The sequence below is a fragment of the Falco biarmicus genome, chromosome 2, assembly GCF_023638135.1.
Source record: "Falco biarmicus isolate bFalBia1 chromosome 2, bFalBia1.pri, whole genome shotgun sequence".
NCBI lineage: Eukaryota > Metazoa > Chordata > Aves > Falconiformes > Falconidae > Falco > Falco biarmicus.
Genome location: NC_079289.1, coordinates 12,382,098 through 12,406,066, shown reverse-complemented (window position 1 = coordinate 12,406,066; position 23,969 = coordinate 12,382,098). Strand labels below are relative to the sequence as shown.

At 38.8% G+C, this 23,969-nt stretch overlaps 1 protein-coding gene across 2 annotated transcripts; it reads left to right on the top strand.

Moving 5' to 3' along the window:
* The first annotated feature begins 5 nt into the window (after positions 1-5).
* Positions 6-23,948, top strand: MRE11 (MRE11 homolog, double strand break repair nuclease). 2 transcript variants are annotated; one of them, XM_056328153.1, is made up of 20 exons: positions 6-133; positions 551-641; positions 1,129-1,261; positions 3,525-3,685; positions 4,348-4,435; positions 5,352-5,493; positions 7,179-7,293; positions 8,360-8,545; positions 8,970-9,141; positions 10,043-10,123; positions 10,668-10,794; positions 12,653-12,756; positions 15,250-15,423; positions 16,578-16,640; positions 17,596-17,812; positions 18,712-18,795; positions 19,772-19,827; positions 20,301-20,368; positions 21,255-21,333; positions 22,451-23,948. In XM_056328153.1, the coding sequence occupies exons 2-20, from the start codon at positions 622-624 to the stop codon at positions 22,499-22,501; spliced, it is 2,121 nt and encodes a 706-aa protein (XP_056184128.1). In that variant the 5' UTR covers positions 6-133; positions 551-621; the 3' UTR covers positions 22,502-23,948. The 2 variants fall into 2 exon arrangements, with proteins under 2 accessions (XP_056184128.1, XP_056184129.1); XM_056328154.1 differs by lacking the exon at positions 6-133 and adding an exon at positions 294-455.
* The last annotated feature ends 21 nt before the right edge of the window (positions 23,949-23,969 follow it).

Here is a 23,969-nt window from a genome sequence, read left to right as displayed (position 1 = left end):
CCGCGGGAGAGGCGGCGGGGGGGCGCCAGCGCGCGCGCTTTGAACGAGACGGCTCTCGCGAGAGCAGCGTATGGGCCGCGGCGGCGGGCCCGCCCCCTTCGGCGCCATGGAAACGGCCGCGCTAGGCCGCGGGGTGAGCGCTGCGCCGGGCCTCGGGCTCCCCGCTCGGCTTCTGCTTGGCCGCTCTGGCGGGGGAGCGGGCCGGCTGCCGCCGCCGTTACTATTCGCTGATGCTGAACCTCTTGGCGGTCGCGCTCGTCCCGGGGACCCGGTGCCGCTGTCCTCGCTCGCCCGCCTCCTGCCCCGCCGCGTTTTGCAGCCGTTCCCGTGAAATCCCTTTTCTTTTCGCGCTTCCGGGTGGCCTTGGCGGGGCGGGGGCGGGCGGGCGGGGCGGCCCCGCATCTGGTGCGGTTGGAGATGGTTAAACCAAGCGAGGGGCTTTCCCTATCCTGAGGGTAATTGCCGGTGAAAGGCTGGGTAACTGGCGGCTCAGCTCGCTGTGCCGTTCATTCTAATTCGGTTCTGTTCCTGTCTCTCTGGCTTTACTTAGTATCTACGAGGGTCGGAACCGACTTCCTGACCTGAGTCCAGAGCCTGTTTGTGAGGAGCCTTGGAACCAAGATGAGTACCATCAACTCCCAGTAAGCTGCTGCTGTCTACAGCTCTGTGTTCTTCTGTCATATCATATAACAAATCTTTTGTATGTTTGGAATGAGTTGAGAACAGCAAAGGTCATCATTTGGGTTTACCCTCAGGTCCTTACGATCATATGTACAAAGAGAAAAATCGAGTGTTTGCTTACCAAGATTTTTTTAAAGGCAGAAGACATACAAAGGATTCTTTAGCTTTTTGTTAAATATTTCAGAGAGGTGGTTGCAGCCTCTGCTAGAGTAGGCTGATTGGGAAAACCAAATCGTCAAACTGGTTGGTTTGGTGAAGGAAGGGCTATTTACAATAAAAGTAGTGAAATGCTTTGAGAATATTGACAGGAGTGATATTTTAGTAGAGTTTTATTAACAAATCTCCTGTGTGTTTAATGACTTCAGACAGAAAAGGTTACCTTAAGAAAGCTGGTGTTGAAATCCTTAAGTATATTTCCCTCAACACACATTTTCCTATTTTATTCAGGGATGACGAAGATACCTTTAAAATACTTATTGCTACTGATATTCATCTTGGCTATTTGGAGAAGGATCCAGTGCGTGGAAATGACACATTCGTAACTTTTAATGAAATTCTGGAGCATGCTCAGAAAAATGAAGTAAGTACTGCTTTTTGGAAAGTGAAGGAGTGAGACCATGCAAAGTACATTCCAACCTGCCAGAAGCTATAAAGCTTAGTCCTGGTTCAATCTTTAGTCATTTAATTTGATATTACTAAACTATTTATTCCAACAGTAATGTTTCTGTTTAGTAAAAGGAACGCCTATTCCTTTCTGAGAGCATTTTTCTTAAATTATGACACTGGTTGGACTAATGGTGTTTTTAGATTGCCTACACTAGTTCCAGTAGTATTTGGAGAAGATGTGTCCCTGCGGTAAGGGAAGGTGATTATGGAGAGCAAGGGTAATGATACAAAGTCTTTAGACAACTTGGAAAGTAGAAAAAAAAGTTAGGAGGTGTTGAGTTGCTGAGATGAGCAGCTCCGGTGCCGACAGGATTGACAGTGGAGTGCTCCAGTGTGGTGTGCAGTGGGATTCCCACGCCAGGGGAGCAGAGAGTGCTGCTAGGAGCCTGCAGCTCATGCAAGAGCAGCTAGTGTGACCTGTGCGGGTCCAGGCAGGCAGGACGCGTGGTACAGAGGATTCCCCATCCTCTCTCTGCCTGGCTGAGCACACAGGGGGCAATGCTGACAAGTCCCTGCCTGGCGCATCAGGCACGTCCCCTCTGTGGCCGCCCCACCTGCCCAGGTGCCCTTGCGTGATGGGCGTGAGGCTCTGCAGGTGGAACCGAACAATAACGGGGACGATGGTTCCTCTAACACAGCGGTGTCGGTGAGGTTAAGTCAGCCTACACCCTGCGTCAGAACTGCTTCATAAAGAGCAAAAGACGGGTCCTTGTCAGCAGGCTCCATTCTGATGGGACCGGAAGGCCCAGTGCACAGACCGAACCCACTTCTTAGGGAAGGCTGCGGCCTCCCTGGGGCCCGGGTTAAAGATGTGAAGAGAAACCTTCCCACCCTGGTGCAGCCCTCAGATTAGTACCCATTGCTGATTTCTCAGGCAGGCAGCAATGAAGGTGCAACATGAAGTCTGAGGGCAGTTGGGAGGCTTCTGGGCCTTGGGATGACTGGTTAAGGGACCAGGACCACAAGCAGTGTTCTACTCTATCCTTTTCCAACCTAAATGATTCTAGGATTCTATAATATGATTCTATTCTATAAATCTGTTTTTAAGGATTGAAAGTTTCTTAGTGAAATTATTTGTAATTTTGATGAAGAGGGGTTTTTTTTGGTTTTTTTTTCCCTAATGCTTTTTCAAAAGCCTAATATATACGGAAACTCAGCTAGTGCATTCTTGTCGTGTTTTAACCTCAGCTGGAAACTTAAGTACCACAAAGCTGCTCATTCTACCCTGCCCCGCTCCCCCCTCAGCCCCACCCCAGAGGGATGGGGAGGAGAATTGGGGAAAAAAGTAAAACTCAAGGATTGAGTTATTTTAATTATTAATAAAATAATAATGACAATTGCAATGAAAGGGAGGGAGGAGACAAATAAAATCCAAAGGGAAGGAAAAAAAAGAAGTGATGTACAGTACAATTGCTTACGACCCGCTGACCAACGCCCAGCCAGTCCCTGAGCTGTGATCCAACTTCCCCCAGCTTATATACTCAGGATGGTGTTCTGTCGTATGGAATGCCTCTTTAGCTAGTTTGGGTCACCTGTCCTGGCTGCGTCTCCTCCCAATTTTCCCCCAGCCCTCTTGCTGCTAGGGTCTGAGAAGCTGAAAAGTCCTTGACTTAGTATAAACATCACCCAGCAACAACCAAAACCATCAGTGTAGTATCAACGTTATTCTCATACCAAATCCAAACCACAGCACTGCACCAGCTACTGGGAAGAAAATTAACTCTGTCCCATTTGAAACCAGGACACTTCTCAAAGTAATGTGGTGATAGCTACTGCTTTCTTCCCACTTGCCATCACAGCAATGAAAAGATAATGTATCTCTTTGTGCCTTTCAAAGAAAATGTTCAGGAGCCAATCTGGAGACCCTTATTAAAACACTTCACTGGAATTTTTGTTGGGGTTTTTTTTCAATTGTTTCGGTTATTTTTTCCTATAGCTCTTCAGAAATGGGTCTTTTTTGGTTTGATTTTGTTTTAATGAATAACTTCAGTTAATGTTTCTTTCATGAGGAAGTTAAATACTGTGTTGACAACTACCAGCTTGTTTTACCTAGCAGTCCAGATATGAGGAGATACATGGAACTCCTTAGAAGAAATAATTTAAACAATTTGTTTTGAAGTCTTTCAAGGTAATACAGAATGTTGTATTAATATAATGCAACTTTTTGTTATGTACAGGTGGACTTTGTTTTATTAGGTGGGGACCTTTTTCATGACAACAAACCTTCCAGAAAAACAGTACACTCTTGTTTGGAGTCACTAAGAAAATACTGCATGGGTGATCGTCCTGTTCAGTTTGAAATTTTGAGTGATCAGGCAGTTAATTTTCATTATAGCAAGTAAGTATGTTCCTATAAATTACGGTATAAGGTTTGGTTTGCACATTGAGTGAATGCATTGTGATTTTTGTGATTTCTATCCTCCATGACTGGAACCTTGAAGTTTAGGCCTGTTTGTGTGGTACAGTTTACAGGATGACTTCACTTGTCATGTTTTGTAATCTAAGTCTATAATGGAATGCACAGAATTTTTTAAGAAACTTCTGGATGTGTTGTGACAGTTGATACATTTATGTAATCTATAGTTTCTATCCTGCAAGTACAATGCAAATAAACCAATTTAATTGAATTGCTGTGGTAAAATTGGCAGAGTTCTTTGTGTGCAAACAAAGGTTGCACAGCTCAGTCTGCTCCTCTTGCACATACCTCACAACAAGTTGTGCAATTCTGTTTGGGCTTGCCCTAAAAAACAGGATCTTTTTACTAGCCTGTTCACAGTGGGAAGTGCTGTTCCAGTCCATGAATAAGAATCCTCTTACATTGTGTAGCTTAAGTTTATCCATAGCCACATAGTACTCATTTGTGCTGCTGTCATAATATATTTTTGGTGACATTAATTTGAAGAGAATATTGAGAATTTTCCACAACTTTGCAGATTAGCTTTTAACTTCTAAAAAATGTAATTAAAAAAAAAATACTTTTTTTTTCCTCTTCTTGTTCAGGTTTCCATGGGTGAATTATCAGGATGGGAATCTCAACATTTCTATGCCAATTTTTAGTATTCATGGCAATCATGATGATCCCACAGGGGTAAATATGATCATAATTGTGTACTGGGCTGTTATATTACAAAAATAGTATTATAGAAATAGAGATTGTATAGAAATACCGTTCTTGAAGAACAGGCTAGTTTTAGTCAGTTGCTCCACTCTTCACGTAAATATTTTGTGTATCTTTAGGAATTCTATTAGTTAGTGACAGGTTAAGCATGACATTAAAAAAGAGGGAGGAAAGAAGTTAAGGGATCCATATGAACTATGTTTAAATTCTGAATTTATGTAGATTTCTCTCATTGAGAACAGAATCACTTTTCATACCAAGAAATGGCAGCCCTTCAGAAAACTTCTAATACAAATCCTATCTGTTGAGACTGAAAGCCTTTTTCTTAAAGAAGGGGAATTTTGATATTTGGACTTGTGCATATGCAATTGATATGAATCTTATATTTTCAAAGAATATAATCTAATAATGATGAAATGCTAGTTTAAAAATCAGCTACTAAAAGTAAGTTGGAAAATTACTTTTAGAAAGCAGCAAAGTGTGTGTGTTGAATTAAAAATGTTGCATTTTATCTCAAATAGCAGTGTATCATGGAGATGAGTGTTTTAACAACAGAAGTTTAACTTTGGACTCACTGTGAAGTAGTTAGCTTAACCAGATAATTTTCTATAGTAATTTAGACTTTGACTGTTTGGGTTTTTTTGTTTTGTTTTTGTTTTTCTGAATGATTTAATATTTAATTTCATGTTGTTCAAATGAAACAAAACTTGTAAGGAAAAGGGATTTTCTTCAATACCCATGAGTACTGAAAACCGAAACTAATATGTGTGGTGGGGTTTTTCAACCACAGAAGTTACTTGTCCCTTTTGAGTCTGTTTCACTTATACTTTAAAGATTAAATGTTCATTTAAAATTTTTTATATTTGTTTCTTAATATTTTCTACAGGCAGATGCGCTATGTGCGTTGGATATTTTAAGCTGTGCAGGATTGTTGAATCACTTTGGACGTTCAACTTCTGTGGAGAAAATAGATATTAGTCCCATTTTATTGCGTAAGGGTAGAACAAAAATTGCTCTGTATGGCTTGGGTAAGTATTAGGCTGCCAGACTGTGGCTACACTGTTCATGTATTACTGAAGCTCAATAGGTCTAAATTAAGTTGGAACAAACAGAGCTGCAACAAACATGAAAGCCTAAGTAATGCTCAATCAAAGTGTATCATTCTGTCACAGTGTCAGGTTTCTCCTCCTGTTGTTGTCACTGGCTGACAGGAGTTTTTTTGTTTGCTTTTTTAAATTTTAAAATAAATCCTTCGGTAACTTCATTTCCATACTTCTGTTGGCCTTAAATGAACCCTGCTTAAGTCAGCCATAGATAGTGCCTGTGTATTGAATCAGGGCAATGACACTCTTAAATTCTCACTGTTGTGTATTAAGTTTACTTCCTCCTGTTCAGGTAAAACTTAAACATTGTGTGTTCACTTGACATTTTGGTTATATTTAAAAACAAACTGTCGGAGCAGAAAGCTAATGTCTGACATACCTGAAGTGGTTCATAAGTAACATCTGTCACAGGTAACCTCAGTTTCTTTAAAGAAGCTTACAAAGAGCTTCATAATTTAAAGGTATTCTATGGTAGGTTTTCAACTTCATTTTGTCGCTTTCTATTTTCTCCTCTACCCTCACTTCTTACTTAGAATGGTTATGTTTGACTGTTTTCATCTGGAGAAGTTAACTATTAAGATCTTAATTTTTCCCCCTTATTTTACGTCCAGTCATGAGTACTTAAACACTTATTTCCAAGCAACCTTTATAGCTATAAGTTAAGTCCTAGTTGGCTGTGATTTCATGTGTTTAATGAGATACTTTAAATGCTTACTAGATGTTCTAAGGGTTAGTAGTGAAGGTTCTAATGCCACAATACAAAAGTTTTCAAAAAGCATTTGAACTTTTAATACCCCAAATATTCATGGGAAATTCAACAACTTTCAAAAGTATGGGTGTTTCTTCATGAAAATGTTCATGTGGTGTTTCTTTGAGCTTGTGCCAGATTTATATACCCTCTTAACTTTGTCTGATTTAGAGAGCACTTGTTCTTATACAAAATATGTCAACTCCATATGGGGTTTTACTAAAATGCGTCGTGTACCCTGGATATGGATGGTTTGGGGTTTTTTTTGTCCTTGTTAAAAACATCAAGGAAATAATCATTGACAAACAGTTCAGAAGTACTGCAGGCTTTTTCGTGCTGTGTGGGAAAGCACAGACTTTGCAGAATTCATGGTTTATTTCTTGTTTTGTAGAGAACTTCAAAGTATTTTTAAGAACTCCATCTCTATTCAGTACGATCTGTTTTTAGATGCCACCCTACAACAAAATATACTTCTTACTCTGTCAACAAGAAACAAAACGCCTCTTCTAATATTTTTATTTCTGCCCTTAGGCAGTTATTTGGCACAGAAAACTGGCAAGGGTTCTTAAACCAGATGTAGTAGTTAATGAAACTGCTTTTAGCAGTTGTTTAAAGGTAGATTTAATGTTAAAATGTCTGATTTTCAGAAGTCTATGTAGTAAAATAGCCTATTTATACTTTGATTTGTTCAAATTCATAATCATGCCTCGGACTTCTTAGGTCATGAAAATGAAGATCTGATCTGGCCACAAAGTTGTATTCTTCATGATCTTTTTAATAGAGTTGCTAATAAAAATGCTATAAAATAAAAGAGTTGTTTACCACACAAAAATGATTAAATGTTTTGTTTTATCCATTCCAGGAGCGATTCCGGATGAGAGGTTGTATCGTATGTTTGTCAATAAACAAGTAACCATGCTGAGACCAAGGGAAGATGAAGATAGTTGGTTTAACTTGTTTGTGATCCATCAAAATAGGTGACAGTATTGAATGAATTTCAGTGATTTTTAAATCTGTTGTGTTACTTCATTAAACTGCCTTGAGAAGGGTAGGTGAGAAAGCCAGCTATGCTAGTTGGTGCTTCTTGTGAGTAGCTGGTCTCTTAAGATTTTCCCAAATGAAAGCATTGTTTTACAGCTCTTCTTGCAGAAGAATCATAAAGGAAAAGAGTGTAAATAAATGAGTTAGGGATGTTGGGAAACTGCTTCCTAAGCTTTTATAATTAGGGGCAGCGCAGGGTTTGTAGTATAATATGCCTATAGTTTAGTCTTGTGTGCTGCTTAGAGCTGAAAGCATTAAACTTCGTATTGTATTTTCTATCCTTGTTTGAACCATAATTTGACGAGTACCATATCTTCCCTTGCACTGTTATACTTTGCAGGTTCTCTTGAACAGAGGATAGGTAACATGTTCTTTCTGCCTACACACTTCTCCCAGCAGTGGTAGTAGGAACAGGCGGAATTCCTTTCTTACAATTTTTCCTGAATAAGAATGCAATCCTTATGTGCAAGTAATGGTGAGACAGAAGTAAACAAATACAGCTCAGATCATCCTGTGTACTGATCTCTATCTAGTAGGCTGATGGAGCTCACTCATCCTCCATCTCCTCTGCCTTCTGGAAGGGGATGGGAGGTGGTGTGTCCCATGTCTAATTCAGTGCTTTTTACCCCACCATTTAAAAAAACAACAACAAACAAACAAAAAAACCCCCACAAAAACCCAAAAAACAAACCCCGAAAAAGGCCATGAGGTGCTATGAAAGCACTTGTACAGAAAAACCCCTAAAGTCTTACAAGCCAAATACTAAGAAAAGGGAGATCCGTATAAAAGGATGGGAGCAGAAAAGAATGAGCTGTGTAAGCTGCCTTTTTGTTTAACCAAACAATTGTGTACGGAAGAAATGTGAGGAGTACCAGATATTAAATGTATATCAGATATTTTTTGCTGGAGTTTCTGTATCACTTTAAATCACACCTCCTTCACTCCCTCTTTGTCCACCCAGGACTGTACACATTCTAACTATTTTTCTCTTTTCTTTAACAGGAGCAAACATGGAGCTACCAACTACATTCCAGAGCAGTTTTTAGCTGACTTTATTGATCTTGTTGTGTGGGGTCATGAACATGAGTGCAAAATCGCTCCATCTCAAAATGAACAGCAACGTTTCTATGTTACTCAGCCAGGAAGTTCAGTGGTGACATCTCTGTCCCCTGGAGAAGCTGTGAGGAAGTATGTGATCTTCTCTTTTTCTTCTTGTTTATCCCTTGCCTTATGTCTCTCATGTGTTGTGTTGAGAAAGGAAAAATATTTCCTCTAAATATGAAAGGATTTGTGTTATAGCATGGGTTAGCTTCAGACGTAACAAATTAAGTAGATGGAATTAGTGCCTAAAATAACTTTCGCTTTATTTAGGATTAAACCTAACATTTGAAGCAAATGGAACATCTAAGAGGAGTTACACCCTTGTAAGTTGGAATACAAGGAACTGTGTACATGTGCTTGTGTATGGAACAAGCAAAATCTAAATACAATAGAACTGAAGTTCTGAGAACTTCCTATAGCTTTTAAACTTTTGCCCCGGAAAGTAAACATTAATCTAAAACAAATCTTTATGCTATAGCTCTCTTCTAGTAAGTTACCTTTCTCCTTCTAGACACATTGGTTTGCTGCATGTTAAAGGGAAAAAAATGAAAATGCAGAAGATTGCTCTAGAGACAGTGCGAACTTTCCACACAGAGGATATTGTTCTAGCTGATCATCCAGATCTTTTTAATCCCGACAATCCGAAAGTAACTCAGGCAATACAAGCATTCTGCATGGAAAAGGTAACTTGTAATGCTAACAGTATACGGATAACTGTATGGACAGGGAGTAGGATCTGTGACTGGTTTTAAGACTGGAAGATGAGAAATCTTGTGTCTTGCCCCATGTTATTTGAGATGAACTTAGTCAGTGTTTCCATAGGAAGCTAATTCCATGACATTCACTGCAGCCTTAGCTTCCAGATTCTTTGACTGGGATAACTTATTAAAGTAGGCTGGAACTGCCTTTATGGGGCTCCGTATCATTGTTGTACAAAACCCCCTGCCTAAGAGTGGGTGTTGGTTGGGTGTGCACTTTGGAAACAGCACAAATACATGCACCTAAACCCTGAGAGCTGGGCTGTGTGCTGGCACAGGCTGCCCAGAGAGGCTGTGGGGCTTCCTTCTCTGGAGACATTCAAAACCTGCCTGGACGTGACTCTGAGCAACTGCTTTAGATGACCCTGCTTTAGCAGGGGGTTGGACTAGATGATCGCTAGAGGTCCCTTCCAACCCTGACCATTCTGTGATTCTGCGAAGTGGCAGAAGTAACTAGGCACGTTTATTAATTGCTCTTGATTCTTCAGTCTGTGTAAGTTTCTTCCTGCTTTTCCCCGGAACTAGAAATTTAGCAAAGGATGATAGCTATAAAGTAAAATAGTATGAGAGATCAGTGACGTAGATACTGCCAGACTGCCCTATAACTGAAAGATAAGCCTTTCATTGTGATTTTTTTCTCACTTGTTCTTGTGTTTTTTTTCTGGATACTGGTTTATATGTCTGTTCAGGAATGAGAGCACATTCTAGAAATACTTACTATTGTAGCTCTGCCCCCTGCAGCTGTATGTATTTTAAGTTATACCAGAAGGGTTCAGGCATCTATAAGAGAACAAAGTGGAACTGAATTTTGAATTCTGCTTCACAGGTTGAATTGATACTGGACAATGCAGAAAGAGAACGCTTGGGAAATCCACGCCAGCCAGAGAAGCCTCTCATAAGATTACGAGTGAGAAATGGTTTGGTTTGGATTGCTTTGTTTTGAAAGGTTACTGTGAGAAGTTTCAAGGCAAAGTTATGCTTTTTGTATAAACACATAATATATAAAATTTCTTACTGTGTACAGGCAAATATAAGTAATCTTTATACCTGATTCTGTTTACTTATAACCAGTATTCTACAGTAAAGGATAAGATTGGTCATAGGTGTACTTCACTTCTGGCCTGAGTAAGGGCATCAAAAGTGGCTATTTACAGTTTTTCTTGGGTCATATTATCCTGTGTTTGTTCCTAACCTAATTTATGGAGACTCTCCTGAAGACTAGTAAATAGAACAAGTTATGAATCTGGGCTGTTATTAGCTATTTTTTTTTAATATTATTATGGGCTATTATTATTCATTAACTGTTCTGCATAGTATGGTAAAGCATTAATTTTAGGTTGACTTATATTTTACTTTAATTTTTCCCTTGAAGGGTAAGAAACTAATCCTGATTTGTGTGGCTTCTCTACTTCTGGGTGTTTCACATCTAAGTTTTTCCTTTCCTCTCTTAGGTTGATTATGCGGGTGGCTTTGAACCGTTCAGTGTCCATCGTTTTAGCCAGAAGTACATGGACAGGGTGGCTAACCCAAAAGACATCATACACTTTTTCAGGCGGCGTGAGCAAAAAGAGAAAAAAGGTAAATATAAAAGAAGGGATCATTGACTTGCTTTGGTTTTCATTATTCTTCCTTCATTTAGTTGCCCAGCACTTGCAAAGCCTTGGTGTCTGCCATCTTAATATGTTATAGAAGGAGTAAAGATGCATTTAATATATATATTGCACAGGTATTTCTGTTCTGTTTCTGGGTTTGTCTAAAATTCTCATGTTCAGCACAGCATCTTCTGACAGTTATTGATAAATAATTCCTTTTTCTTCAGCCTCAAACCTTATTAAGTTGCTTATGGTAATACATATAGCTCCATACCAGACTGAGTTACTTTATGATTCTATGATAAGTACCATGAAAGGCATTAAACACTTCACTCCTGAGGCTTCTCAGAGTGAGTTGGTTGGTTTGGGGCACTCTGCAGGAAAAGAGATGGGTGTTGTGCTTTTTCCTTTTGTTTTTTAACTTTTGTTGTAGTAGCATAGTAGCAATTAATTTGTTTATACCTAAAATAGTAATGGAGAGGGATGGGTTTGAGAGATGTTTGTATTCCAAAAAAAAAAAAAAAAAAAGGTCCGAGTGTACGACAGCATTTTGTTTGCCCTAATTAATCATGTGTATGAGGTGCTCTTGGCTTGTCTGTTCCAGGTATGTCTCTATTCAAGCAATTGTGGAAAACAAATAATAGCTGTTACTATTGTAGCATTTCTCACTGTGCCTAGAATTTTTAATAAATGTTTAATAGATGTTGCCCAAATACTGGATTTGTAATAGTCACTAATGAAGATACAGCTTGCACAAGAACATACTGTGCTAAAGAACTGTTAATCCTAGTGCTTTGTAAGTACTCAAATTCCATTGACAGTTTTTACGTACACTGTCAATTTTATAAAGTTCAAAACATCATGTTTCATTAATAAAACCTGCTTTTAGTGAGGCTTTTTTTAATTATGTTGTATTAATCTTGGTTTATTTTGCTCTGGTTTTTTTAACAGTTGTGTAATCTCATTAACATTTTGAGAATACCAGATAGCTACCACATCTGTCACCATGTTTCATCAAAGTGTTTTACTTTTTCCTAGTTAATGTGCATCTCAGCTTCAAGAAGAGGATGTAAAAACAATACTATGGTTCTTTGCATTGCTTTATTAGATGTCCCCTAATACAAGGGAGGTAGCTAATAAAGGAGAGTTGTCAGTACATGTGCACATAATGGTGTGGTTCAGTACAGGTGATGTAAAGACTTCATGAGTGCAGAAGTTACTGTTGTTTCCTTTGTCATAGCTGCTTGCATATAGCAAGGCTAACAAAACAACATCTGGATGTCTGGAAGCAGTCTGTAGTCCATTGATATTACTTTGCATGGTATGTGGTAACCTCAGGTGATTATCCCTTTCATCCCTCTGTCACTCCTATCTTGCTGCCCAAGAATGGGGGGGCAGCTTTAATGAGCTAAGAGCATTTTCTACTGTAAATAAATTGGTGTGCTTTGGAGGAAAATTTCTTCTCTAGTAACCATTACTTGCAAAAAAAAACCCCCAACCCTTATGCTTTGAGTCCTTTGATTTTCTTCCATTTGTGATCTTCTAGATTTCAATTATAATAACCTTCAGGACTTAGTGTTCAATTTATAATTCCAGTCATTTGGTAGTTAGAAGAACACTTTGTATCTGCTAGACGTGAAATTGTCTTGTACAATTATCACATCTATTATATTTACCTGTGTTTCCAGAGAACAGACTACAATTAGAACAAAAAACCTTTACATGTAAAAGGGTTCACAATTGTTAGGAAAAAAGGTTAACATAGGCATCTTATTACTGTCAGTGGGATGATAATTAAAAGCTGCAAATGTGGGTGACAGTGCCACCATGCTTTTCTGTTCTAGACAGTGATCTTAATTTTGGAAAACGGCTTGGCAGACCTGCTTCTGAGGAGATGACACTGAGGGTAGAAGACCTTGTAAAACAATATTTTCAGACAGCAGAGAAGGTATCTACCTTTTATGATTTTTATTAAATATTTTTTAGTGAAATATAGTTTTTTAATCTTTTTTTCTTCCTTAATGCAAGTAGTGTACCCTTAAAAGACTTTGACATTCATCAAGAAGTGAATCTATTTTCTACATAACTGTATGTGAATTCCTGTATGAAGTGTATGTCTTAGGTTAATAGGTAACTGTTGTATATATGTTATATAGGGTACCTGAACACATGCTGGTGTGAGAACATTATGGTGACCCTTCATGTGAACTTGTGGTGTCTGCCCTGTACTAAATGATGTGTCATGTTCTTACAGGAGCAGCATGCTGTGAGTGAGAAGCTACCTTAATACACTGTAGGGTCAGTGTGAGGCTGTACCATTTACAGTGACCAGCTGACTTGGAATAGCTTATTAACTTTGCAGTGTATTGGTGTCCTCAGACATAGTGCAATTCCACGTTATATTTAAAGCAGAGCGGGGAAAAGGAAGAGAGCCCCCCCAGTAGTTTGCCTTCTCTCTACCCTTCCATTAAACCTGATCTATTTCCCTTTCCCAAGACCAGGGCAGTAACTTCTCAGAGGTAAAAAATACTCATCAGCGAGTCAGATGCCTAAATGCATGAGCTTACATGATCAACCGTAACTTTCAGAAGCTGCTTCAGAACATGCCTTATAGAAGGTCATTAGAGCAAGGATTCCTGAGGTAAAGATCCCCCAGATTATATCATCTTGCCTAACTTTAGACACATTAGGTGTCAGTACTAGGATGGCATAAATCATGCCCTGGAAGGGCTGTTTGCCTTCTGAATATGATAAGGGAACCCAGGGTGACTAGTTCAGAAGTAGGTACTTGTCAAACATGTGCCAACCCTAAATCCCATGGGGAGCGGTAGCAGTGTCAGAGACAGGGCACTGTATTATTCTGTGAAGAATAAATTTTGCTTTTACTCTCTTTTCCTCCCTTATTCTACAGAACATCCCTGTTACACCATCTTCCCACTTTGTATGCTCTTGTATAAACAGCTCAGTTACTGGTCCCTGCATTTGCGGCCTGTTCAGCAGCTCAACATCTGTAAAGACTGGAAAGAGTCTGTTGGTGTTCTGGGAAGGCTTGCAGTAGGGGGATAATATATTAGTTAACAGTGGTAATGAAAGAAGGAGGGGAGGGGGAAAGCATATTGTGCCCCAAAAGGATGATAGGGGTCTTAAAATTGTGTTAAGGTAGCTTGTGGTTTAGGTTTTGCTAGACACCTGATCTTGTCTGATTAGGGAAACAAATGAGCCCTCAGACCCTGAGGTGGCACAGGGCCATAGTTGAATGTTTAAAAAAATTTAGACCAAAACCACCTAACAAGTACCAGACTTTGTTCAGTTCTGGTGTTGCTGGTAAGCTGAGGCCTGGGAATTAAAGTCACTGCCATTTATCTCTTTTAGCAAGCTTGCTTTTTTTTTTTTTTTTCTTTGGGAGAAAGCTTAATTGCTGAAAGTCAATGTGAATGTTCTGTGTCATTACAATCACTCGGTCTTTTGAGATCCTTACCTTACTTTTTTGTAAACTTCATATTTTATAATCGCTGTAAAATTTATTCCTCGGTGCAGCATTATTTCAGGAAAGGATTTATGTTTCTGATGCAACCCTCAAAACAGTTCCTAAAGGACACCTGGAAGGATCAAAAATAGTTGATAAGCTTATATAATGCTTATTACTAATCAATTGTCTGTGCTGTAATTTAGACAAAAGAGGCTGCTATTTAAACAATACTGCCCATGTGGGAGTTTCATTCTCAGAATGTCTCTTCTTACTGTATTGGGAAGGAGGGTAGAGAAGAGAGTGTCTGCGAAACACCACCAGTAGCATCTACTACTATTACTAATTAGTGTCTGTAGTAATACCTTAATGTAGAATATCTTGATGAATGTCATCTCACTTGGTGAACATATGAGAACTATTGGTATTTATAGAATTGCATTTCAATAGAGTAAGACTTCTGTTTAATAGCTCTTGATGCTTCATTGTAATAATTTGCCCTGCTATGTAACTGCCATTTTTTTAATGTTAGAATTTGACAGTGAAACTAATTTGGAATCCATAATAATTCAGAGCCTGTTTTTAATAGCGTTTTTATGTCTCTGCAAGTTGGTCTTAACTTTAGCTTGAATAAGAGAGGGGAACTAGGAAAGAATACAGTTTACCTTCTCTCAACAATACATTTTAGATATGGCTAGCATTATAGTTTCTTTACTGTCTATGAAGCTTTTTTCTTTGAGTCTTGAAAATACTTGGTTAGGTAGGTGTAACGTGCTAGTAGCCAGATGGTTGTAACTATATTATGATGGGTAACATGTTTGCTTATCACTGTGCTTTTATCTGATTGAAATCTTGAATGCATGTTACCGATTTTGGAACCAAGTTAATGTAATAGTTATCTGAAACCGGAGGAATATTACTCACTTTCTTTGATGACAAATGCTTCTTAACAAAATGTTTTCCCCAATTATGAAGAAAGGACAGCTTTCACTTCTAACTGAAAGAGGAATGGGAGAAGCAGTGCAGGAGTTTGTGGACAAAGACGAAAAAGATGCCATAGAAGAGTTGGTGAAATTTCAATTAGAAAAAACACAGAAGTTTCTTAAGGAGCGTTGTGCTGATGCAGAGGAATCAAAAATAGACGAAGAGGTAATACTGTGTTAATTCCTTAGGAGAGATCAAGACAGACAGTAATAAAAACAGTGCTCAAACCTGGTTTAATAGATTTGTGTGATGTGTGTAGCATGTGCAAACTCACTTCTAGTCATTTTCTGGAATTAATAAATATGGTGATGAAGTTTCAAATACATAATTTAAAAGCTTGTATTGACTCTCACATACAAGGTATGCTTGTACTGATTCTCACTTTATTTGCATTCACATGCGTAGAAAAGATGTCACTAATATATGTAGAACTACTGTGAGAAAGATGTAGATATAATCTCTTCTTAGCTCTTTCATACTGGCTTAGGGAAGAGTACAAGAACAGGACAAGCATAAAGGAAACTAATCCTTCAGGTGCTCTACAAGCTTCTAACTGCTTGCGGCTCAGGGTCTCCCAGAGACAAACCTGGATTATGTGTATCTAGTAAGCCTTAATAGACTTCTCTGACAACTTTTTGAGGTTCCACATGAGGCTAGGTATTTAGTTGTAATATTCAAGCATTGTGTGACAAGTTGTTCTTTAGCTTAACTGTGCCCTGCATAAAGAATAATCTGGTGGGGAGAGGAAGGTTGTGTCTACCTGCTTTCTTTCTGATTGCTTTCATTCACAAGGGTTTGGAAGAGACCGTAGACAATCAGTACCTGTAGGCTTTCTGTGCCACTTTGGGTTTTTTTGTTTTGTTTGTATTTTGGACTACTATCTTTCCCTCTCACCCATCATATCTTTTTACATACTTGACAAGTTGAGCTTTCTTAGTTACACATGTATTGAACATTTGTCTCTTCCCAATACCATTGTTTTCTATCTTGCTTCTTCATCTGTACCCCTTGTTTTCCAGTTATTCATATTTCACTGTCCCTTATTGTCAAATTACATATACTCTCCTTCTCTTGAACACAGTATCTCCTGTTTTTCATCACGTCCCAAGCTTTTTTCTCCCCAGTGATGTAGCTCCAGTTATTAATAGAATGTGAGATTCTTAAACTGTAGGACAGCATGAAAAGACTCTAGACAAACTCTTCAGTTATTCTGTGCTCTTTTTTTGCCTCTCACATGAGCTTGACTTCTCACTTACTGTGTTTTGATTGTATGAAATGGACTATTATTTTGATGGGAACTTTTTTTTTTTTATAATCAGGTGCGAAAATTCAGGGAGAGCAGAAAAAAGAACACTGACGAAGAGGATGAGGAAGTTCATGAGGTAACTCCTTTGAATTTTGAAAATAGGCTGAAAAATGAAATGGTGACTTCTGCATATGAAGTCACTTAGCAGTACTTCAAACGGTCCTTGCCAAGAAGTGCCTGTCTGCCTAGGCAAGATAAGTAAGTCTTTTTTAAAATCTTCTTTGGTATAATATGTGCCTAGCTACTGTTTGATTTGGCTTTTGAGATCTCTTTTCTTGTGCAAATTTGTGGACCTGAGCATTCAGTTGTTCTTGCTTTGAACTGAGGTTAGACCAGGCAGGTGATCTTCAGGGATCTGTCAGCTTAAACTATTTGTGATCCCATCACCAGTGGACATGTGGATGGGCTGTATTGAGTGATACTACTGGAACAAATTGTTATTATCGGTAAATCTTTAGGTAATTCTGTTCTCATTGGTAGTCTTGGGTCTCCCAGAGATTCGTATCTAGGTTGCATATGTCTTCCCAAAGAGAATTGCCAACCACTGACAGCTTTGATGCTCCTTTGTCTTTGCAAGCTATGTGGGACTGGAATGAAATTTTGAGAAAAAGGACACCTGGGGTGAGATTCAGTTCTTCTGGTCTGAGATATCTTCACATGAACTAGGCACCCACTGTCATCAGTGAAGATGAAGTCAATGGAGCCCAGAGGGTGCTTCCTCCAAGCAGATGTACATATCTGACACAGGGTGACCTGAACTGTTCACCAAACTCCACTGACGGTGTATCATATTAACTAGCTCCATTCTGTTATCAGAGCTTAGCTAACTACTTTATATGTGCATGTCTTAAATTAAATAGACTAAAGGCTGTCCCTGCTTTTTGACAGACTTCCTTGCCTTCCATAACGCTGTGGATTTGGGTGTTCTAAGCCGCAGGGGTTCAGAAGTATATATCACAAATAGGATTTAACAGTGGTACATTCCATCATTTAAGATTCTTTTTCCTGTAGCACTTACTGTTCCATTTCAGGCAATGACCAGGGCTAGAGCCCACAGGTCTGAGGATGCAGTCCTTGTCAGCGCCTCCAGTGATGAAGAACTCATGGATATGGGAGTGAAAGGCACCGGTGATTCAGATGATGGCCTTCCTGCAACACTGAGCCGAGGAAGGGGTCGGGCAAGAGGAAGGGCAAGAGGTGCAAGAGGACAAAATTTAACAGCAAGAGGTTCATCTCGAAGGGGAAGAGGTGAGAAAAACTTCACTTTCTTTGTACTGCAGTTCTTGAAAAGGCAGCTTGGTTCTGATGCTTCCATCAAGTGGAAATTTGTCACTTAAGGACTCTACTGGAAAAAAAGTTCTTCACAGGTATTTTTGGTATCATATTGCGTACAGTTGACTGCCTTATGAGGCTTAAGTTGTGACTTTTCCACAGGGTGATGAAAAGAAAAATACCTTGCTTCCCAGCTATGGAAACATAGCAGACTCTTTAACAGATGCATTGTTGGGAAGGTCTGTGCAATGGAGTGCAGGGATAAACCTTGGTTACTGCTAAAGGTAATGCATTTGATCAGTACAGAGAGGAGATGAAGATTGTCTCTCCTAATGCAATTTACCAGAGACTTCATTGTCTCTAGTGACGGAGAAAATGGGGAGTGTTTCCTAGCAAAATGAAGTAAATAGCTCTTTTTGGTTATGTGTGATTATGCACTTTACGGTGGTAGCAGTACTTCCATTATATATATATATATAAAAATTAAAAAAAACCGATGGGGTCTTGCAGTAATGTACTGCTTTGAGTTGTCTCCGTAATATGCCCAAAGGTCTAAGAGCAGGATGAGTTGAAACAAAGGCAGTCACCTTAGGACTGATTTGGTTAGTGCCTTTAAACTAGTTCAGTGAGCGTGTGCTCCAACACTTGTGGTGCCGTCAGAGCCCGGGGGAGTGTTAGGAGGCCGAGTCTGTGGAGCTTTGAACACTTGGCCCAGAGCAGTTCTTCTGCGTGTAAGGAGGGCTTTGATTCAAGGAAAAAAGTCAAGGAGTAAAGAGGAATGTAGGGTTTTGAGTGACTTCCCTCTCAGTAATAGTAGACTAAATGGTGAAAAAAACCCAAATGACTGATTTCCATATTGTTTATTATCCCTACAGGAAACACTAGCCAAGAGTCAGCTACTAGCAGCAGAACCTACAAGCCTGTAACTGCGCCTGCCAAAAATATGTCTATCCTGGATGGTAGGCCTTTGATCTGTCCGTTACTCTAATCTGCTCTCTCAGATTGTAATGAAGGTGTTTATTTAATGAAGTGCCTTATTGCCTTTATTTCTATCAGTCCAATTCAGCTGTGAGAGATTCTTCTGGTTCTAATGAAATAGAATAGCTAACAGTGATGAGAGAAAGAAAAATGGAGAGGGGAGGAGAAAGAATAGGGATATCCTGCTGTCATGAGTTAAAATGAAATGTGTCAGGGGCTTCTGGCTAGAACTGAAAATAGGAAAGATCTTACTGTATGCAGTTCCTGAAGGAATGTGACTTAATGGCATCTGTTTTGTGCAGAACATTCCTCAGTGGATAAAAAGTTAAACTTCACTGATGTTCACAAGTTAGTAAGCTTTAATGAAAATCCATTTAATCTTGTATTGTAGCAAGTTTTAAGAATGCCAGTTTTTACTAGGGCAGAGAAATCTACCTGCAATTTAAGCTGCATGTGTGAGTAGCCCTTCCTTGCTACACAGGAAAAGCTCTGAGGAAATGGCGTAGGTGATAGTATTAAAGAAAAAAATACTGCTCGCAAGTCTATACATGAATCCCACACAAAATACCTGAAGGTAGAGCGAGTTTTAAATTAATTAGTAAATTACCGAAATTTTAGGTTGGTCAGCAAATGACCTGAAATACTACAGAGAAATCAATTTTAGCAGTTATGTTCATGTCTAAACTGTTAGACATACAGGAATATCAATTATAGTAATATTTTTCTCTTCCTCCTAAGTAATCGGCCAGAGTGGGAAGCACTTGCTGCTGTGCAGAGGGTTAGATCCCTGGGTTGTCAGACTCTAGCAAAGGTTTTGGGTTGGGTTTGGGGGGGGTTGCTTGGTTGTTTTACAGAAGAAATGCATGCTAAACAGATTTTAAGTAAAAAGAATGATATAGTGTCATTCGCATTTTATTGTGTGAGCACTTTAAAATTTTTAAATTTCTTTTATTCTAGCCTTTAGGTCTTTGAAACCAGAGCCCTCCTTGAATTCATCTAAATCTTACTCTGAGGTAAGAAGCATCTTGCATGAGTGAAATTGCACTGCCTTTTGCTGCCATTTGATTTGAAAAATAAATATATTGTCAAAATGTTAGCCAAAACCAGCAGATGTTCCCAAGCTATGAGTTCCAGCAGTAAGATTCTGCATGTTAATATGTAGACCTTTTGTACCCTTTTTTGGTGTGATGTTTGTCTGAGAAAAACAAGGACCATGTTTTATTTGTGACCATAGTCTAAGATACAGAGTGTATATGCATGAGTATTTTGGGGGGTTCTGCAAGAGCAAAGATCTGAAGAGCAGAACTTGTGCTGTATTTGTATGTTGTACAATTCTAGCCTTGGAACCCTGTGAAGTGTATAAATAGGTAGGTATATACCTGGAAAAAAAACAAAGGCTCTGTGCTACAGTACTTTAGTATTATGTGCTACGTCTCTGTAAGAATAAATTCTGTGAAAAAGCTTTATAAATTATATACTTTTTCAGGATATTATAGATGATGACTCAGACCTAGAAGATATTTCTATTGTTCCTTCTTCCAAAGTAAATCAAAGGTCAGTATGTTTGCTTCATGAATGCTACCATTGCTGCCTTATTTCTGATTGGCAATTAGCAGAGTCCAGGGATCTGATCCACTACCTGAAAAAAACCAGATTTTAAAGAAAGTCGTAACGCTACTTAGGAATTTATATAATATTTTACCTGTTAATGTGGCTGATCTTTCTGTAACAATAAATCATGGGATCACAGAATGGTTTGGGTTGGAAGGGACCTAAAGATCATCTAGTTCCAGCCCCCTGCCACAGGCACAGACACCTTCCACCAGCCCAGGTTGCTCCCAGCCCCATCCAGCCTGGCCTTGAGCACTGCCAGGGATGGGGCAGCCACAACTTCTCTGGCAACCTGTGCCAGTGCCTCACCGCCCTCACAGTAAAGAATTTCTTCCTAATACCTAATCTAAATCTACCCTCTTTCAGCTTAAAACCATTACCCCTTTTCCTGTTGCTCTAGGGCCTGGTAAAAAGTCTGTCCCCATCTTTCTTACAAGGGTAAGATCCCCCCTTTAATGTCTTGAAAGGCCACTGAAAGGTCTCCCTGGAGCCTTCTTTTCTCCAGGCTGAACAACCCCAGCTCCCTCAGCCTGTCTTCACAGGACAAGTGCTCCAGCCCTCTGATTGTCTTCATGGACTTCTGTGGACTTGCTCCAACAGGTCCATGTCCTTCTTATATTGGTCTCCTGACTGAAATAAGCTAGGTCAGAGCTTTACAATTAATTTGTTAGTTTGAGCATTTGAATCGTTCTACTTACTGCTATTTCTGTTAATTCTTAATCCTGGATTGGTGGTCCAAATCTAAGTGAAAGAGCAAGTTATTGGAATGCCTGGTAATTGAGAACATGGTGATGCTTTTTCTTTTTTTTTTTTCTTTCTATGTTTCAAGGTTGTCAAGTACACCTTCATTTAGTAAAAGAGGTTCACAAAGCCAAACAGCTAGAGGAGTTGATTTTGAGTCAGATGAGGTATTGTATATAGTGGTCTTTTTTTCTTTTCTATTGCTTACTGTTTTACAGCTATTTGAATAAAACATTTCAGAGTAAAATTGAATATTATTTTTTTTCATTAACAGGGCTGGATTATTGCAACCAGCTTTAATTACAATATATACATAATAATAAAAAATCAGGCTAGAGGGGATCTCGGGAAAATATCCAGTCCTTTTTCCTTTCAGTTCCTAATCAGTTAATTATCATTCCTGAAATGTGTGGAACAGGTTATTTTGCCGGGGGAAGGAGGTAATCATAAGATCTTCTAGTGCTTTGCTATTTCCTTTTGTTTGTTGATGTATTTTATTCTTGTAAAAAGGGATAAGTTTGGTTTTTTACATTTAAAAATGGCTATTTTCCAGGACATTTTATTGTTGTTGCAAATTATGTAAATGCATTTAAAAAATCTAAAACACTATCTTCAAGTTCAGGATGTCTGTTCTTGCGCTGTATATTTGAACTGCTAGGAAATGGTTTCCTCCATAATTAAACAAGTAGAACTTTATTCACAGTATTTGACTGAATAAAATATACATTATACCGTCAAATACTGTGCAGTAAGTTTTCACAGACTAGCAGACTGTCATGTATGGTCAGGATCCTAGCCTTAACAATGTCAGACCACTTCAGAGAAGATGTTACATTCTTGTCCCTTCCCTCCACTATGCTATCTCTTCTTGTGGTACCTGAAATACAAACCTAAATGTTTTCTTGAACATGCAAAAGGAACAGTATTTTTGATTCATGCACATCTCGGTAAATTATGATGTGTGATATGTATACGGATATAACTTCATTGAGGTATGTGCTGCAGGTAATGATAATGTTTTCCTAGGTCACACTTGAAATACAGATTGTTCCTCATTTCAAGTAGCTGTTCTGAACATACTGACTTAAACTCAGTTTCTATTCTCTGCACATCTGTGATCTGGACTTTTAAATCAATGGATAATTTCTTTCATATCAAAACCAGCAAACCAGGGCTGTCAAAAAACATGACCAGGCTTTCTAGTTTAATCTAACGGTGGCTTTACTTTTAACGGCTCAGAAAGCATGCTAGTTCTAGTAACACACATCTGTTTACAAATTGCAGGAGGAATTTGATCCATTCAAAAGCACTGCAACATCAAGAAGAGTGAAGTAATTTCTGGCTTGCTGTACAGGAGAGACCGTGGAAGTTTGTGAAGAAAATGCAAAGCAGTATGCAAGTCATACCCTATATATTTCTCTGTAAATGATGGCTTGCCTCCGATCTGCACCAAATTCAGTGCCACTGAAAAAAACCAAACCAAAAATATTTCACAGAGGTGAAATCTGGGTGTTGCATTGCTTGATACGTTAGACTAGAGTGTCTAATATTCTGAAGTACTGCCTGAAACTGCAAGTTCTTTCTAAAACTTTTAAACCCCTGTTTTCTTTCTGGGATGATAATGCAAATAAGTAATCTATTTTATAGAAAACTCCATCTCTTGGGATTGAATTTTGAAGAGGAGTAAATTTATGAGAGTATACAAGTATGGATATGGACACTGACTCGCTCAGCTTAACAGAACACGTACTTATTTGCAATTTTCTGTGGATACAGTTGAAAACTCTGAAGAGTAATAGCTTTACCCAAAAAATACAGTTTTCAGTATTGAAGCTGGAAAATGTTATAATGCTTTCAACTCTAGTAGAACTAAACCCACTATTGCACTGTTATTAAAGGTCATAGTATATGGGAATGAAGTCTGCTGTGTAATTAAAGAGGTGCCAAAGGGGACTGTCTTTTAACGTTGGAGACATCCTAGACAAAGATTTTAGAAATGTATATAGGATTAATAGGAATTGTATCAGTGGACGTTTCTACCTTTTTGTTGTGAGTTTAACCCAACAAAAAAAAAAAAAAAGGTTAACCACATTTTTTTTCAGTTAGCTGTCCTATTCACAGCGGCTTTGTATGCAGTGTTAAACGGCAGCAGTTCTCAAATCGTCTTATATAGAAGATAAAGATGGCACACTTCATTTCAAGGGGAAAAATGTACGCTGGTGTGTGTAGAAAGACTGTACTATAAACAGATACTTCTAATTTTTATGTCTGTTAGTTGTATGGGGGTGGGGGAGTAAGATGGTCAGAAAATCATTATTTCTCAGAGATCACACTGGATATTTTTTTTAAAAGTCACTTCTCACTCACATAACTTCCAATCCACCTGCCCCAGGAAAACTCAAAAATTCAGCAAAGCCATGCTAGCAAAAGATGGTTCCCAGGGAAATAGCTGGGGCAGAGGGAAATGCACATTCTTGCTGTATAATTAAAAAGGAAAAAAAGGTGTTACTCCTTTTCTTGAATGCTTCCAAATTACACTAAAAAAATGAATCTGGGTGATTATTTTTTTTCAATTATTCTTACAACCTTTTTTTCACCATGCCTGTTTTCTAATTTAAGTTTGAGTGTGCCATTGCACGGATGTTTTTGATGACTTCTTTTCATTACTTGACTCCATGAGCTCTATAGCTTTATTCCATTTTCTAAATACTGTTCACTTTATAAATTACATCATTTCACAGATACCTTTTACAGAAACCAGATAAAGCATACCAAATCCTGATATTCCTGTGCAGCCGCTTCC